The sequence below is a fragment of the Vulpes lagopus genome, chromosome 6 (genome assembly GCF_018345385.1).
Source record: "Vulpes lagopus strain Blue_001 chromosome 6, ASM1834538v1, whole genome shotgun sequence".
In the NCBI taxonomy this organism is placed as follows: domain Eukaryota; kingdom Metazoa; phylum Chordata; class Mammalia; order Carnivora; family Canidae; genus Vulpes; species Vulpes lagopus.
The window spans coordinates 92873363-92891488 of NC_054829.1; the positions used below are offsets into that span (position 1 = coordinate 92873363).

Consider the following 18126-nt stretch of genomic DNA (forward strand, 5'->3'; position numbering starts at 1 on the left):
AAATTTGAATTTCAAACAGATAAATAAATTTTAATATGAGCAGGTTCTGAATATTGCATGGTACATATTTACACTAAAAAAGTATTATTTATATAAAATCCAAATTTAACAAAACAGCCTTTTTTTTTTTTTTTAACAATATAGAAACCCTAGGTGGGGTCATAGTTAGGCATTTGAGCTGGTGTCCATATACACAAGCACAATGGTATCAAACTGAATGGGAGAACATGATACAGGGAAGGCAGGATGCAGGCACCAACCAATTTTTCTCGAACCATCCCCATTCTGTCTAATACAGGAATTCTAAATTCAACCTGGCTTTCCAGGTCATTTTCAAAATAGTACAATAAAATATATTTTATTTTTACATTTTTGTTAACTCTATTTACATTTCAATATTCATACATATGATGCATGGGTCTCCATTTTCATTCTTGCCCCAGCTGTAAAACGCCAAGGGGTTAACAGTGGGTTGCAGAAAATTACCTTAAGAGGTCAATGGTATCATCAACCACATTTAAAAGATAAGGAAACTAAGGCTTATAGAAGTTAAATACAATTTGCCCAAAGTCATTCAGCTAGTGGAATCCATTTTCAATGTTAGATCTCTCTGACTATAAAGCAAATATTCTTTTTTAAAATTACACGTACCCGATCCTGGAGACCCGGGATCGAATCCCACGTCAGGCTCCCGGTGCATGGAGCCTGCTTCTCCCTCTGCCTGTGTCTCTGCCTCTCTCTCTATCTCTCTGTGACTATCATAAATAAATAAAAATTAAAAAAAAAATTTAAAATTACACGTACCGAATGGTGGGTGACTATAGTGAATACTGTATTGCATCTTTGAAAGTTGCCGAGAGCAGCTCTTAGAGCAAATATTCTCTGCCGCCAAAAATAATTTACTATGTATGTTGATACATTCTTTAATCCCATCAGGTAACAAGCATTCATAAAGCTGGTGCATTTCACAGGAACATCAAAAAAAGGTATAACGACATCACAATTGTTCAGGCTTTGATCCTGAATTTTATGGGTCTAGACGCTCAATTCTTTAACGTGCCCGCATTTGGTAACACTGTGGGTTCATACAATCATATGGTCCAAAACACTGATCTATATGATAGAAAGCGAATTCAAGTTTACAGTGACCAGTATTTGTGGTAGAACGACGATTTGTAGACATTTCTCTTTAAAGGAAACGCCAGCCAGAGAATGGAATCAAAACACAGAATCTTGTTTAGCCTAATGCTAGGACAAAAAAGGGTAAAATGCTCTTAAGGAAGTATTTCCGTCAAGATAGGTGAATTGTCCCATTCCGCTGTAAGAACAATCCAGCCAACAGTGGGGAGGCAGTTCATACGCTCTGAAGCTCAACAGTTTGCATCTACCTCACTATTTAAGATCTGCAGGCCCCAGTTTCCTAATTATGTAAAAAAAAAAAAAAAAAAAAAGGGGCTTCTTGTAAGGGTTGAGATTATTCACGTAAAACATGTAGCACAATGTTACCATCACACTTCTATACATCACACAGAATATTATGTTACAGTATGTCGAACGTTGTACGATTTGTTATTATTACGTTGTATTATTGTTCCACGTTACCACTGTCTCGCCAACCTGGAGACACAGGCCCTAAGCGCGCTTCCCAGGCGTAGAGGCGGGTACGAGTAACCATGGCAACAGCGCGCGCCGAGACATCTTCCGCTCGCGCGTCGCTGGGGAAGAAGAAAAAAAAAAAAAAAAAAAAAAGCCCAGGCTGCGTGTTGCGTCATCACCGCGCGCTCGTTTGGGCTCTCCGTGGTGTTTTGGGAGGTCCCGGCCCGGCTACCGTCGCCCCTCGCCAGGAATTATTTTTTTGTTTCCACCTTTGTTACATCGCATCGAGCCTGCAAGCCTGTAAGTACTGAGGACAGAGGGGGCGAGCGCGGGAGCTTGGAAGAGATGCGGCCGCACACTCCCCACCTCCGAGCCCTCCCCGTGCTGTCCTGATCCTATCAGCTTCCTCTCAGCTGGGATCGCGCCGCGTCAACTTCCGGGCGGGTGCCCGCCAGCTCGGCCTCCGCCGCTCCCCTCCTTTGGCCCCTTTGTGTCCCCGCAGTATCGAGGCGCGGGCCCCGGCACGTCCTTTCGCGAGGCGGGGAGCGCCGTCGTGCCGGGAGCCTCTCGCTGTGGGCGGGCGCGCGGCCCGCAGGGGGGTTAGAGCGGGGAACGTGCCTGCGCGTGCTGGGGTAAGAGGAGGTTGCACGAGGGTCAGCGTGTGGTTCGAGGGAGGCGGGGCGGGGCGGGGAGCGGGGCGACCGAGGGGAGTAGGAAGAGCAATGGAAATTTTTAAAAAGATATCCCCGTCCACCTTCTGGTTGCTGTGGCCTAACAATGAGGCGCAGCCATAACAGCCCTTCTGAGCCGCTGGCATGTTTGCGTGCTCTTCACTGCCTTGGGAATGACCTGCTGAGGCTTTGTATTTCATATCGTCTTCTTGGCCTCTCTTTATTTGTTTATTTGTCTTTCCTGCAGATAGTCCACTTAAAAGCTCCTAATTCCACAGGGTGGTGGTTTCTACCAATATGAATCTTTTCAACTTGGACCGTTTTCGCTTTGAGAAAAGGAGTAAGATTGAGGAAGTGCCTGAAGCAGCCCCTCAGCCCTCCCAGCCTGGCCCTTCTTCACCCATTTCTCTTAGTGCCGAAGAGGAGAATGCTGAAGTTAGCAGGGCAGGCACACCTGATTCAGATATTACTGAAAAAACAGGTGAGTTACAATGTTGCAGATTGATGTAACACCAAGAGGTATTTTTTTTAAAAGATGAAAGGCAGAAGAGATTCTAGTATTTGCTCTCGATATCATTTTGATACAGTGTCTTCCACCTTACCTTTTAAAATACCATTTTGTGGCTGCCGTAGGCACCATGTACCATCAACTGAGCATCTATAGCTTCTTCAGTTTTTTTTTTTTTTTTTAAAGATTTACTTATTTATTTGTTCATGATAGACACACACACCACACAGAGAGAGAAAGGCAGAGACACAGGCAGAGAGAGAAGCAGGCTCCATGCAGGGAGCCCGACGCGGGACTCGATCCCGGATCTCCAGGATCAGGTCCTGGGCCTAAGGCAGGTGCTAAACCGCTGAGCCACCCAAGGATCCCCAGCTTCTCCAGTTTTAAATGAGTCCTTGGAATATGACCCAGTGATGGAAGGTGATATCTGAATTTAGGTCATCCTTAGGTTAGAATAGTTGCGACTGAAAAAAAAAACTGGGTGATTCAGTCCAATGATGTAGACTTTGAGTCTATTATTTGGCCAGGTGTTTACATTCATTGCAGTATTTTTCCAAAAAAAATATTACTGACTTAATATGAACCAGACTTAAGGTGCCTGAAGACAACCTCTGAACAAATGAAGAGCAGATCACATTCAGATTTTGCTAGCACTTGACTTCCTGGAGACCGGTGTGCAAATGAATAATTGGTATTCTTCAAGGTTGAATGAACCATTTTTACCTCTTCATCAGATTGTCACAGACAATGAGATTTGAGAGGAAGCCAAAAATTAGCATTTCCATTTTAGTCTATGTTCTTTGAACAGTTAACAGGATATATTTGAACTCTTCTTATGTTTTAGGCACTGTTTTGAGTGCTTCACGTTCTCTCATTTAATTTGCACAGCAGTCCTGTAAGTTATCATCCACATTTTGCAGAATGAGACCCAGAGAGGTTAAGTTGTGAGGAATCTGATAGAACTGGAACTCAAATCCAAGCAGTCTAGTTCCTGAGTATAAACTTTTAATTGTTTATATTATGCAGTTTCTAATAAAGGGTGGAAGGAATATTACAACTTTTATTTTAATGTTTATTTTAGTGGTACCTTTTTTCTTTTTTCGAAACTCAGTTTATCCCAAGCAGCTTTTATATCGATGTGGCCCTGACAGGATTGGTAATACATATGTCATTATCGTTGGCATCTTATTAGCTAGTCTCCTATTTAACTGTAACGGCAGTAGTGATGGCAGACTCCCTACATGCTGTCATTTGAATAACATTTAAAAAATCATTGGCGGTAATTGGAACATGAGGGACTGATTTGATAGGTTGAATTATGTGGTAATGAGGAGTCATAATTTTGCAAGGCTTTGTATGAAAGGTTCTGAACCTGTCCAGATTCTGTGGGGAACCACTGAAGCTTAGGACTGATGGCTCTTTGTTCATTCTTTTGATAGGTGATTACTTTGCATAACATGCTGTGGTTAATGTGCAGACATCCAGGTACTTTAATATTTTAACAGTAAATATAAGAATCTGTTTCTTATGTAGTTAAAGAGGGCTGGGAAGGCCAATGTGTAGGCATGGGATGTGAAGTCCATAGGAGTCTGCTGCATCATTTTAGTTAAATGGAACATTGGACACATTACTTAAAACCTGAGATTAATATTTTTTTCAGATGTAGAATAAAAAGCACTTTGTAAACTGGAACTCAATGGAATATTTGTCAATTTTAGTAATGTGAAATTCTTTTTTTTTTTTTTTTAAGATTTTATTTATTCATGAAAGACACACAGAGAGAGGCAGAGACACAGGTAGAGGGAAAAGCAGGCTCCATGCAGGGAGCCTGACATGGGACTCAATCCTGGGACTCCAGGATCACGCCCTGGGCCCAAGGCACAGGGCAGGCGCTAAACTGCTGAGCCACCCAGGGAGTCTCAGTAATGTGAAATTCTTAATTGTCTCTTCCAATCAGAAGATCCTGCTGTACCTTTTTTTTTTTTTTTTTTTTCCTATTTAAGGAGATTTTATTCATCTTTACTGGGATTTTTTTTCCTTTTATGTAAATTTCTCTTATAAACTGAGATTGTCTTTAGGAATCACATGGTTAGTCTTAATAACATTGGGAAATATGACTACAAGTGGTGAGAATTCATCCTACTAGGAATAGAGAGCTATGCTCTAAGAAAAGATGATTGTAGACGATACTGTGAATTTGGGAGAATCTTGAAAACAAAGACTAAGTTTTGATTTTACATTTAGTTACTGGAGATCCATTAAAGCCTTCTCAGAAGGGTAAAATGATGAAACAGTTTTGTTAAAAAGAAAAACTCGGTCTAGCAGTCTTCAGTACTGTACTTTGTTAGAGGGTAAGTTTTGAAGGGAGAGAATTCACTTAGGAAGTAGAAATAATGGTAGAGGTGGAGAAAAAAGATGAGAAATTTCAAAGAAAGGGCAGAGTTTTACAATGAAATGTGGGAGGAATGAGAGAAATAAGAATTTTAATTTAGGTAATTGAAAAAAGTGGTAGTTTTGTACATCAGAATAGGTATAAAGTACCCATCCTAACCCATTGGGCATGCCTTTAAAAATTCAAATAAGAATTAAATGACCTGTCTCCAATTTAGCATGTTAGAGAGGACTTAAGGCAACTTAACATAGGGATGGGGAATTCTGAATTGAGTGTTAGAGCTTGGGCCTGTATACAGGGTATGAAACTGAAGCTGGTTCAGGATCCAGACTAGATACGGAGATTAGGGAATCATTGGTGGGATATGATTTTGACCTTACTTCCTTTATTATCGTATGCCAACTTCTGCCATTGTGTAATAATGCTTTAACACTCAATAGAGTGTTAGGGTCTAAATCAGGTCTAAATCACCTATTTCTTAAATAGGATGGAAATTGTAAAAATTACTTGTAATGACTCTTTTAGCTTAACCCTTTTCATTTTACCAATATGAATTAAGATTTTATTTACTGCTACTCTCTCAATTACTGTGCCACAACCACACTTTTTCTTAAATATGCCAAGCACAGTGCAATCTTTCCCTTTTCTTCTTCTGCCTCCAAGACCCTTCCTGCTGACATGTGCATATGACTCTTAGCTTAGTGAAATATTTACTATCTTTAGAGGGCCTTCTCCTGATCACACTCTCTGGAATAGCAACAGCCAGCCCCCCCCCCCCCCCCCCCCCCGCGCCACCAGCTTTACTTTTCTGTATTTTTCTATATAGTGTTTATTAGTATTTAACGTGATGTTATATATATTTGTGTCTGCCTTATTAGGTAAGACCCTCATGAACAGAGACTTTTTCCTATTCACCATTGCTCAAAGCAGTGACTGGCATGTAGTAGGTAAAAATGTGTTGAAGGAGTGTTGGGTGATAAGTGGGTGATACTAGAACTTTGTACAAATTTTTAAAAATATCTTTCCTCTTTAGGATCTTGAAACCATCTCACAGCCATCAGGCATTCTTCAGCCATGGTTGCTTGAAACTACTTTTCATGTAGGATGAACTTCCTTAATCCAGCCTTTGGATGTGAGGGCATAATTTAAATTATGGGCACCTCTCCTTCCTGGGCTTATTTTGCCCTGGTGGTGTCCAGAGTTATTAATGCTTATTGCTTGCTTACATGGATTTTTTTTTTTTGTTTGTTTGTTTGTTTTTACTTTTTTGAAAGCATAGCAGGTTTCAAAGGAATAAAATAGCAGATGAGTGAGAGAAGACAGAGCTTATTTGCTTTATGCATAAAGGATAAAAAGAGCAAAGCTTGATTCTCAAGGAACACCAGGAAGAAGGGACATGTAAATATATATAGTTAAAATAGTACAATGTAATAATTCATGGGGGAAAATATTAAGCAGTGTAGAATCACAGTCCAATTTAGAAATGATTATTCTTCCTGGAAAGGATCAGGAAAAGTCACAAGGAGATGACTTTGAGTGGACCCTAAACAACCAATGCTTACTTGGTGAACAAGAGATGAAAATATACATTGCCTTGAAGGAGAGGTATGTCTGTGGGAAGGGGAGGTTATCTGTGAAAGAGGACTGCTCTAAAGCAGTCTAGATGAAACTGAGAAGATAGAAATGTAAACTGCTGGGCTGTGATGGACCTTTATATGCTATGCCAGGAAGGATGGCCTTTTTTGGGGCACAAACTAGAGAAAATTTTAGCATGGGAAGACCGTTGATGAAGTTGTTGAATTAGTTGAAGCCTAAATATAGGAAAATCATAGTAGAATAAAGGAGGCGTTTTAGTGAAGTTTTATATTTCAGTATTTTATGGTATTTGGTGATCAGTTAGTGAGTGGAGGTTTTAAAGATAACTCAGATGTTTATTGCTTAGACAGCTGGGTGGCACTGTCAACTGAAGTACATTTTGGAGAAAGATACTTAAACATGTTGAGTTCAATTCTGTTTCAGAAATGAGGTCTAGTAGAGGATTGAATATTAGGTTTGTAGCTGAGATGGTTGGAACCTGAGAAATCAACTTTGTGGGGGTTATCACCGTGGCAGTTAACAAATATCCCCAAGAAAGACATAGTAAAAAAAAAAAAAAAAAAAAATCAATGTTTGGTGATGGACAAATGAAAGCAAACCAATAAAGATAATAAAGGATAACTTGAATAGTCATAGGAAACGATAGTATCTGGAAAGCTAAAGAAAGACAGTTCCAGTTTTATCTATAGGGAACAGTGTCAAATACTATAGAGAAGTCTTACCAGATGACTTTCCTTTGAAATTACACGTTATTGTTGACCTTTAACAGTTTCGGTAGAAAGATAAGGAAGTGAAGACTAGTTTTTCAAGAAGGGAAAGAGAGAAACAGCTTGATAGTAAAGCAGCGTCAAAGATGATGTTTCAGGCTTATTGAAAAGTGAGCATATTTGTTGGCCAAAGGGAAGAAGCTAGTGGAGAGGGAAAGGATGAAGGGAGGGGAGGTATCTGAAGACAGGCATTTAGGCCAGTGAGAACAGGAGTAAGCTGGACTATTGATTTTTGCAAAGGAATAGAGACATGTTTTACCTGGGGAGAAAAAGTGATAAAATAAAAATGATCAATCAGTTTATTTTGAGGTTGGAATGGAGGAAAGTAATGCTTGATTAATTTCTTTCCTGAATGAAATAGATTCAGTCTCGGGGCACCTGGTTGGCTTGGATGGGGTGTCTGCCTTCGGCTCAGGTGGTGGTCCCAGGGTCCTGGGATTGAGTTCCGCATCAAAGTCTCCCTCTCCTTATGTCTCTGCCTCTCTCTCTGTGTCTCTCATGAATAAGTAAATAAAATCTTTAAATAAATAAATAGATTCAGTCTTCTAAAATGATTGCTGTTTCAGTGTGGTGGTCATATTGAGAGTAACAGATAAGTTAGATAAGTTAGGTAAGTTAGATAAGTTAGAATAAATTTTGAGAGTAACAGTTAGATAAGTTAGATAAGTTAGATAAGTGAGAATAAATTTTAAAATTATTCCGGTTAATCAAAAAGATTTCAAAAGATTTCCAGAGAGCGCTGCTCTGTTATACAGGTTGTATGATCTTGAGTAAGACATCAGCATTTTTGGACTGGACTTCCTTTGCCTAGCTGTTCTCTGAAGTCCCTGCAAGCAGGAAAAGGTAAAAAACATCAAAGGTATGATCCTTTGAATAATGGAGCAGAATGTATCATTTTAGCATCATGATTCTGTAACCATTGGGTGATATCCAGGTTTTTTTAAAGATGTGTGTGGCCCATTGGGAATCATAACTTCATCTTCAGTTAGTTATTTTGGTTTCTTAATGTCTGCGTGTGTTAGTTGACATGCAGTACTTGGTAGAAGGCTAAGTGCTGAATTATTATAATAGAAGACAGTACAATGTGTACTCATACTTAAGTAAAAATCTTAAGTACATTTTAAGTGTATACTTTCATCGGTGTTTCCTTTTTATTCTTCATGCTTAGCTATTTTTTTTTCTCAAAATGTATATTAAAAAAAAGATGCAATATTGTATAATGAAGAATATTCTATAATCTTTTACTTTTGGTGTTTGTTTTCACATTTTTTTTCCTGCCTGTATATATTCCAGGTTTTTTTTTTTAATTTACATTATATTTATGCTATACCTTAATTTTTTTAAATGACTACAATGTCTTTTATATAATAATTCATGTAATTTCCTATTAATGGACATTGGTTGGGTTTTTTCTTCTTTTTTTTAAATTTTTATTTATTTATGATAGTCACACAGAGAGAGAGAGAGAGAGAGAGGGGCAGAGACACAGGCAGAGGGAGAAGCAGGCTCCATGCACTGGGAGCCCGACGTGGGATTCGATCCCGGGTCTCCAGGATTGCGCCCTGGGTCAAAGGCAGGCGCCAAACCGCTGCGCCATCCAGGGATCCCTTTTTTTTTTTTTTTTTCCTGCTATCAAAAGAAGGCTTTAGTGACTATCCTTTTCACGGATATCTTAGCTTGTGTACAATCCAAAGAAAAATTCTTGGAAATGGAATTGTCAGTTTAGAGCGAATATTAGTAATATTTTAGTAATTGCTAAGTTACCATACACAGAAGTTTTACCACTTTGCACCAGACTACAGCTTGGTTTTTAGATGTCTGCTTTTTCATACTAGCCCAAAATACTGCACACCTTTTTTATCTTTACCAGGGAATTAAATTGTTTTACTTTTATTCTTTACTTTGGAAGTTAAGTGTTATTGTCATAAACATATTAGCCTTCTGGACTTTTTCTGTGTTTCTTTGTTTTTCTCTTTTTTCTGATAAATGATTTGTAAGTTTTTTATTTTTCTGATTCCTTGCTTGATGTTTGCCATAGAGAAATTTTACATTTTAATGAGGTCAATTTGTTTGATGGCTTCTAGGGGTTAGGTCCTGATCAGACAGGTATTCCTTACTATCACATTATAAATATTTTCATTAGTATTTTATTCTAGCACATCTGTGTTAATTTTATTTTTAATTGTAAAATATACATAAAATTTACCATCTTAATTATTAAGTATACAGATCATAGGAGTGTTAGATGCATTCACATTATTGTTCAGTTAATCTTCAGAACTTTTCATCTTGCAGAAATGAAACTGTGTGCCCTTTAAACACTTAACTCCTGGGGATCCCTGGATGGCGCAGCGGTTTGGCGCCTGCCTTTGGCCCAGGGCGCGATCCTGGAGACCCGGGATCGAATCCCACATCAGGCTCCCGGTGCATGGAGCCTGCTTCTCCCTCTGCCTGTGTCTCTGCCTCTCTCTCTCTCTCTCTCTCTCTGTGACTATCATAAATAAATACAAAATTTAAAAAAAATAAATAAACACTTAACTCCTATCTCTAGCCTATGGCAACCACCATTGTACTTTCTGTCTAAATTTGACTACTCTAGGTACATCATACCTAGAAGTGGAATCATACAGGATTTGTCTTTTTGTGACTGGCTTATTTCCCTTTGCATTAAGTCTTTAAGGTTCATTCATTTTGTAGCATGTATCAGAATTTTCTTTTTAAGTCTGAAGAGCATTCTATTTTATGTACATAGTGCATTTTGTTTATCCATTCATCTGTGGATGGATACTTGGGTTGCTTCTACCTTTTGATTATTACTGTTGTTGCTATGAAATACACAAATATCTCTTTGGGACACTGCTGTCACTTCTTTAGGTTATTTACTTGGAAATGGAGTTGAAAAAAAAAAAAAGGAAATGGAGTTGATAGATCATATAAGAAATGTTTTCCATTATTACGTACACCATTTTACTTTCCCACCAGCAGTACACAAGAGTTCCGGTTTCTCCACATTCTTGCTAACACTTGTTACTTTCTTTTTTGGTTTTTTGTTTTGTTTTGATAACCAAACTAATGGATATGAGTCAGGTTTTGTGTTGATTTTTATTTTTTTATTTTTAATTTTTATATTTTTAAAATAATTTATTTATTCATGAGAGATACAGAGAGAGAGAGAGGCAGAAGAAGAAGCAGGCTCCATGCAGGGAGCTTGACGTGGGACTTGATCCCGGGTCTCCAGGATCAGGCCCTGGGCCGAAGGTGGCACTAAACTGCTGAGCCACCCGGGCTGCCTGATTTTTATTTTAATGTTAAATCTTACCTAGACTTTGTAAGGACTAAAGAAAGGATGATACAGTTTTCTCCTTTGCTCGTTGTTGCTTACTAGTCATTTGTTTCTGAATAGTTTTTTGATAAACCTTTTTTCTTCTATATGAATTATCAGTATAGTCTAAATTCTCATGTATATTTGCATCTAATGGGCCATTAATCTATTTCTCTAGTTTTATATTTGTTTACCCCATTATTTTAATTTTTGTAATGTTAAGGTGTATATATGATGGGTCTTAGGTTTTGAAGTGTTATTGTTTTTTTTCCCTCTTTACCTGAAAGTTCAAAGAAGTGGTTTCTATAGCTTTTTTTTTTCCTTTTTTAAATTTCCAAGTGGCTAAAATTTTGCTTCAGTGTTCTTATAACATTTACTTCTAATTTTATTGTTTTATGACTAGAGAATGTAGTCTACAGTGTTTCTCCTGTGGCTGATTTACTGAAGTTTTCTTTTTTTTTTTTTTTAAGATTTTATTTATTTATTCATGAGAGACACAGAGAGAGGCAAAGACAGAGGCAGAGGGAGAAGCAGTCTCCATGCAGGAAGCCTAATGTAGGACTCCATCCCAGGGACTTGGGGATCACGCCCTGGGCCAAAGTCAGACGCTCAACCACCCAGGCATCCCTGAAATTTTCTTTGTGGCCTAATTTACCATTAATTTCTGTAAAAATTCTAAGACTACTTGGAAAGATAACAATCTATGTATAGTTTTAATTATATACAAAACAGCAGATGTATTTTATTTGTATAATTTTTTCAGACTGAATCACTTGTGTCATAAAGTCAGTTTCTTGGATTCTGACTAATTGTATACAACTGTTTTTTTAATAGAATAGGTTGAATAGAAAATTATCAAAGTATTATTGATAGTCTGAAACTTTTATTTCAGTTATATGTGTTTAATAATATGTTTATGATCATAATCTTTTTTTTTTTAAAGATTTTATTTATTCATGAGAGACAGAGAGAGGGAGAGAGAGAGAAGCAGAGACACAGGCAGAGGGAGAAGCAGGTTCTATGCAGGAAGCCCAATGTGGGACTTGATCCTGGGACTCCAGGATCATGCCCTGGGACGAAGGCAGGCGCTAAACCGCTGAGCCACTCAGGCATCCATTCCTATGATCGTAATCTAAAATGTGTCTTTTACAGTGGGTCCCAATCAAAAATGTTTGGAAAGCACTACTCTATATCTTAATTATTTTGTGCCGTCTCTTAAGAGCTTGGAGAAGAGAGTTAAAGCCTCATATTTGCCTCCTGAGTTTCTATCATGTCTTTGCAGTATTTGTCTCTCATCTTTAGTATGCAGTTAAGATACATATTTTTGTTGTAGATCTAGATTGTTATTAAAAAGTATCTCAAGTTTAATACTTTTAGTTTGTCCAGTAACAGTAGCATGGCTGTGTTTTTCTTTACATTTTTCACCCCCTTTTTTTTTTTGGCTTAAACCTAAGATGTCACTTCTTTCTCATTTCATCTTTGAGTGATGTTTGAAACTACTCTTTAATCTTGTATTCAGTGTATTCTTGTCTTTTAGAGCTTTCATCAGAGAAAGAATTTGATTTATCTTTTAGAAGATACTAAAGGTATTTCTGTTTCTACTGTGACATTCAAATTAAGATTGCCCAGATTTTACTATTATTTTGGTTACCTTTTAATTTTGATTTTTTAAAAGATATTTAAAATTTATTTATTTATTTGTTTGTTTATTTGAGACACACACACAGAGAGAGGCAGAGACATAGGCAGCAGGAGAGGCAGGCTTCAGCGGGAGAGGCAGAATCCCTGTGGGGAAGCCTGATGCGGGACTGGATCCTGGGACTTTGGGATCACGACCTGAGCCATCCAGGTGCCCCTATTTTGGGTTGGGTTACTTAGTATTCAAAGGAATTGCCTTGAAAGTTAGTTCCCATGTTAGAAAATTGAGCCATGTAGAGCAACACAACTAGAATATCAGAAATGGCACAGTTTTGTAAGTCTTCAAGACAGATATAAAGGTTTATCTGTTTTCATTCTACTTTGGGACATAACTTTATGGGTTATCAAGTTAATTTAGAATACTTTAGTGTGAACTATTAATCTCCTAGCAATGATTTTTTTTTTTTGTTTTTGAGTGGCCCTTGATTTTGGACCCTTTGGAAAGGTGAAACCAGTATCAGACTTAAATGCTTCTTTTATTTTATGGTAGACTTAGATATGAGAATGGGTACAAGCATACTGGAAAAATTTGGAATAAGATTGTCTTCTCTTGTGCATATCGTTAATGGGGAATATTTAGTTTGGAAAAACTCCCTGGAACCTTGGAGTCTACTTGCATATGCTAATGATGTAGGTTCCCATTACCTTTTTGGTAATGTCTCTAAAATATGATAGGTTTATTTGTGGGTTTTGTATGAAAGGATAAGCTGTTTTCCCTCATGTCCCTGTAGCATTTTGTTTATTCCTTTCTCATGGCACAAATCATATTTCATAACAGTTACTTGTGTACATGTCTGTTAGTTCTTAATATTTGTTTCTTTAGGGCAAGTTGAACTTTTTTTTTCTTTAATATTCCGAATCTACCTACTGGTTCAGTACCTTAAACACAGAAGGCAGTCAGCAAATGTCAGAATTAAAAGCCTTCATAATTGAGCATTTCACCATTCTTTAATTTGTTATTTTTCTGTTTGCTCCCTCTTTTGTGCTGCTGCTTAAAAGTGCTTGTTTGCCTTGGGACAAAAACCACCACTGCATCATTTTGGCCTTTGCCTTTTAGCTGTTTTTGCTGTTGCTCACTTCTGGAAATAGTCTAAACAAATCTAAGTATTAAGCACTATTCTAAATCTAGATCTAAATTATTGACTATATTGAAGAGTTGATATATATATAAAGATTTTATTCATTTATTCATGACAGACACAGAGAGAGAGAGACAGAGACACAGACAGAGGGGGAAGCAGGCTCCACGCAGGGAGCCCGATGTGGGACTCGATCCCAGTTCCCCAGGATCATACCCCAGGCTGAAGGCAGCGCCAAACCGCTAGGCCACTGAGGCTGCCCGGAAAGTTAATTTTTTTATTTTAACAAGCTCTTACTGTGTCACATCAGTTTTCAAAGTGTGGTATGTGAACCTTTAGGATCCCTAAGGGCAAACTACTTTCATAATAATACTAATATATGGGGTGCCTGGGTGGCTCAGCAGTTGAGCTGCCTTCAGCTCAGAGCATGATCCAGTGATCCTGGGTCCAGAATCGAGTCCCACCCTCATCGGGCTCCCTGTGAGGAGCCTGCTTCTCCCTTTGTCTCTCTCTCTGCCTCTCTCTCTCATGAATAAATAAATAAAATCTTTAAAAAAAAATAAAGATAATACTAAGATATTACTCGCCTTTTTACTATGTTGTTGGTATAAAAGCAATGGTAGGTAAAACTACTGGTGCCTTAGCATGAATCAGTGCCAAGACTTCAAACTGTTGTAGTAGTTATTGTATTCCTAAGATTTTTTAAATGTCATTTTCACTTAAGAATGTTTTTTGATAAAGCAGTAAAAAAAAAAAATCTTTATTTTGGTAAATCTCAACTAAGCAGTGGGTAGCTTTTTAATACTTTATGAAACAAAATGTGAACCAGCCTTTGCTGCATACTGAAGTTTGTGCGTACAGTGGTTATCTCAAGGGAAAGCACTTGAACAATTGCTTTCAGTTCTGATTTGAACTTGCCAGTTTTTTCACCAAACACCATTTTTACTTAAAAGAATGACAACCTGTAGTTAAGCAGACTTAGATATTTAGCAGACATTTTCTCAAAAATGGACAATGAAAAAAATTTAAAAATGGACAATGATACTAAGGAAATAACTGGCGGCATATATTGCTAGAGATAAAATTCCAGTTTTCAAAGGAAAGTTTGGATTTTGAACAGGGAGTTTGACAGTCTCTAGATATTTCAGGATCAATGGTGATATTAATAAATCTAACCTTTTGATAAAATATTATGAGATGTGTCAACATTTGGAAGATCTCCATCAGTCAGTGAATGGGCCAGTATTTTCCAAATGACCACTGCACACAGTGTTACAAAATAATGCATGGTTTAAAAGATCCATTAAAATGCAAGATAGACCAATGGGTTTTTAACGTAGTAAAATGCAAAAATTTATTCGTATGGTTTCAGATTCCACATTGCAACCAACTTTTATAAAAAGTACCACCTGTCAAATTTGGGTTTTGTATCAAAGAATAATATCCACGGTATTGTTAAAAGGAACTATGAAAATGCTATTCCTTTCCTAACTGTGTAAGGCATAATCTTCATAAACTGAAACAGAACCAGTATATTACAAGAGATGAATTGCAGAAGCAGATAGAATCTGTCTTCTGTTAAACCAGAGATTTTTTGCAAATATAAAACAGTGTCACTCTTCTCATTAAATTGGGAGGAGGGGAATGGGAAGAGAAGATACAGTTTTCATAAAAATATTTGTTATTATGTAAACAATTTAAAGAAGTTTCTCAGTTTCTGCTTTCTAATATGGTAATATAAACATAACCAATGTAAGCGAAAGCTCTTTAGGGTCCTCTGTTTTTAAGAGTGCAAAAGGGTTCTGTGTTTGAGAAATGCTGTTGTATTGTAATCTTCCCTTATCTTCCATATTATCAAACTACTTCCTTGGTAGTCATTTACCAGTTGGGCTATGGGGATGCCACTTAGTTCAGAGCTGTATACATTTTTAAGGTAGATTTTTAGGTAGATAGGTGTGTATAATGTATATTTTATACAATGTACATCATATATAATACATTTTGTATATGAAGTGTATATATAATATGTATATTATGGTATATATTACATTACCAATAAAAGCTCTGAGTAATTGAGTACATGATGGAGAGTAGGTCAAACTTCTTTATTTTTTTTCCTGTCTCATTAACTAATCACGTTAAACATTAGCTTTAAAAATTGATGGCTTCATTGTATATTTTGTATTATAATCTATAAAATAAGAGGAAAGAAATTAGAGAAAATCAAAGATGAATATTTAATCAAGTTCAAGAAACTCAAGTTTTCCTAATACTTATTAACAGATTTTTTTAGGGCCCCACCCCCCAGGCATTTAGGTATTTAAGTAGCTAATTTTCAAAAGATTATCATTTGCTTTGAATAAAGAGACTTTGAAGAAAAGCAGACAATCCAAATCACTTTGTCTTAGCTCTTTGAAAATATAAGAAAGGACACTGCTTAACATGTGTAGCTGATATGCATTAGCTTTAGGTCAGATTTTTGATATAGTGAACATCTAGTTTTTAATTTTATGTATGATTTGTGATGCATCAGGAACACTGTAAAAGCAAAATATATGAGTTGGGCTGCAATCTTATTCACATAACTAACAGAATATGTGTCTTCATGTTTATGGCAGTAAATGTAGCTGTGATTTGTTCCAAATCACAGTTGTTTGATTGTGTTCCTCATCCAGGTTCTTCGCTCAACATTTATAAAATTATTCTTTGGGGGGGGAAAAAGTGATATGCTTTTCCAGTAGTGTTGATAGAACTTCATTATAGGAAGTAAAGAAATGTCATTTTAGTGCCCTCCAGGTAAATAGTAGTCATGTAGGCCTTGGTTAATGTTATTTACAAATATGGCTCATGAGCTTCAGTATAATGATTGCTATCATTTTGTGACATATTGGGGATGGCCTAAGAGTTTTTAGAGTGTAACGATTTGGACATTTACGCATGGATTTCAGATTTGTTACTTTTCTTATATGACTTTGGACAAGTGGCTTTACCTAAATTCATTTTGTCTATAAAATGGCGATACAAAGTGTACCCTCAGGATTATTGTAAGGGTTAAAAATGTGCATCACTTGATTTGATACTGACTTCGAAAATAGTTAACCGCAGTGATTGTTTTTTACATCGACACCTTTGAACTAAAGATTCATTTGGTCACTGCTTTTTAAAACACATTCACTAGACCAAGGCATTGACTACTTTAATATGAATTCCTTAAGTCTGACCTTTTCCTTTTCAAATATGTAAGGAAGAATGGTGGTTTTGCTGGGAGAAGGGAGAATAATTTTGGAATTCAGCTATTGAAGAGAAGACTGGTAAAATATTTTAAAATATTTAAAAATTATTCACCTGTTACTATTCACCTGTTTTGAATGAGCCAACTTTTTTTTAGCTTGTGAGGTCTACCATAACAAAATACCATACTGGGTGGCTTAAACAGCACTCATTTATTTTGTTACATATGTGGAGGCTGGAAACCCAGGATCAAGGTTTTTTCTTCTGAGGACTTTTTCCATGGCTTGCAGGTGGCTGCCTTTTCACTATGCCCTCACATGGCCTTCCCTTCATGTATGAATCTTTTGTGTCTCTGTCTTTTTATAAGACTTCATCCTGGATTAGGCCCCCACCCAGACAGCCTCATTTTAACTTAATCTCCTCTTTGAAGACCCTGTTTCTAAATATGTTACGTTCTGAGGTACTGGTGGTTGGAACTTAAACATAAGAATTTTGGGGGGCCCATAATTCAGCCCATAACACCAACATTTACGTAAGAGGTAATGTATGGTGAATACTGTCTATGTGCTAATGACTGAACTAAATGCCTAATATGTATCTTCTGATATTCTGTTCACATTAGCCCTGTGATTATTAGCATTTCTATTTTACAGGTGAGGACACTGAGATTTGGAGTGATTACATAACTTGACTAAGAGAAAGGATTGAAATACAGTCTTGGGCCGTAGTGCCTGTGTTCATTTAGGTGAGAACTGAGTACTAGGAAATAAAAATACCGAGGGAAGATGACACTCAAGCACAAACCTCTCTTTTGCATTTTGCATTAGTGTCCTACAAGTAAATTAACCTGTGAAATGGAAAATCATTTAACCCTGGTTTATGGGTTTATGGATGATTAACCCTGGTTTGACTGTTAACATTTTCTTTAAAACTGATAGGAATTTTTGGTTTTAGAATGGAAGCAGTGAACAAATTAGAAATTTTTAGCACACAATTATTATTATCAAAAATAAATTTATTTTCAAATTGCTCAAAATGCCTTTCTCCTTTTTTCTTTTGCAGAAGATTCTAGTGTTCCAGAAACTACAGAAAATGAAAGAAAAGCTAGTATATCATATTTCAAGAATCAAAGAGGAATACAGTATATTGATTTGTCTTCTGATAGTGAAGATATCGTTTCCCCAAATTGCTCCAGTACAGTTCAAGAGAAGAAATTCAACAAAGACACAGTGATTATAGTGTAAGCAATTTAATAGATTCATTCAT

The 18126-nt window shown here is 37.0% G+C and overlaps 1 protein-coding gene across 5 annotated transcripts in view; it reads left to right on the plus strand.

Annotated features, from left to right (window-relative positions):
- The first annotated feature begins 1784 nt into the window (after positions 1-1784).
- The window catches only part of SMARCAD1 (SWI/SNF-related, matrix-associated actin-dependent regulator of chromatin, subfamily a, containing DEAD/H box 1), a 78357-nt gene continuing 62015 nt past the window's right edge, over positions 1785-18126 (plus strand). The window contains exons 1-3 of one of the 5 annotated variants that reach the window (XM_041759237.1): positions 1785-1896; positions 2515-2748; positions 17923-18100. In XM_041759237.1, the coding sequence (XP_041615171.1) occupies positions 2565-2748; positions 17923-18100 (362 nt within the window). In that variant the 5' untranslated portion in view covers positions 1785-1896; positions 2515-2564. Of the gene's footprint in view, positions 1897-1956; positions 2229-2514; positions 2749-17922; positions 18101-18126 lie in introns of those variants that run through there. The other 4 variants (XM_041759239.1, XM_041759238.1, XM_041759240.1 and 1 more) reach the window with 4 other exon arrangements.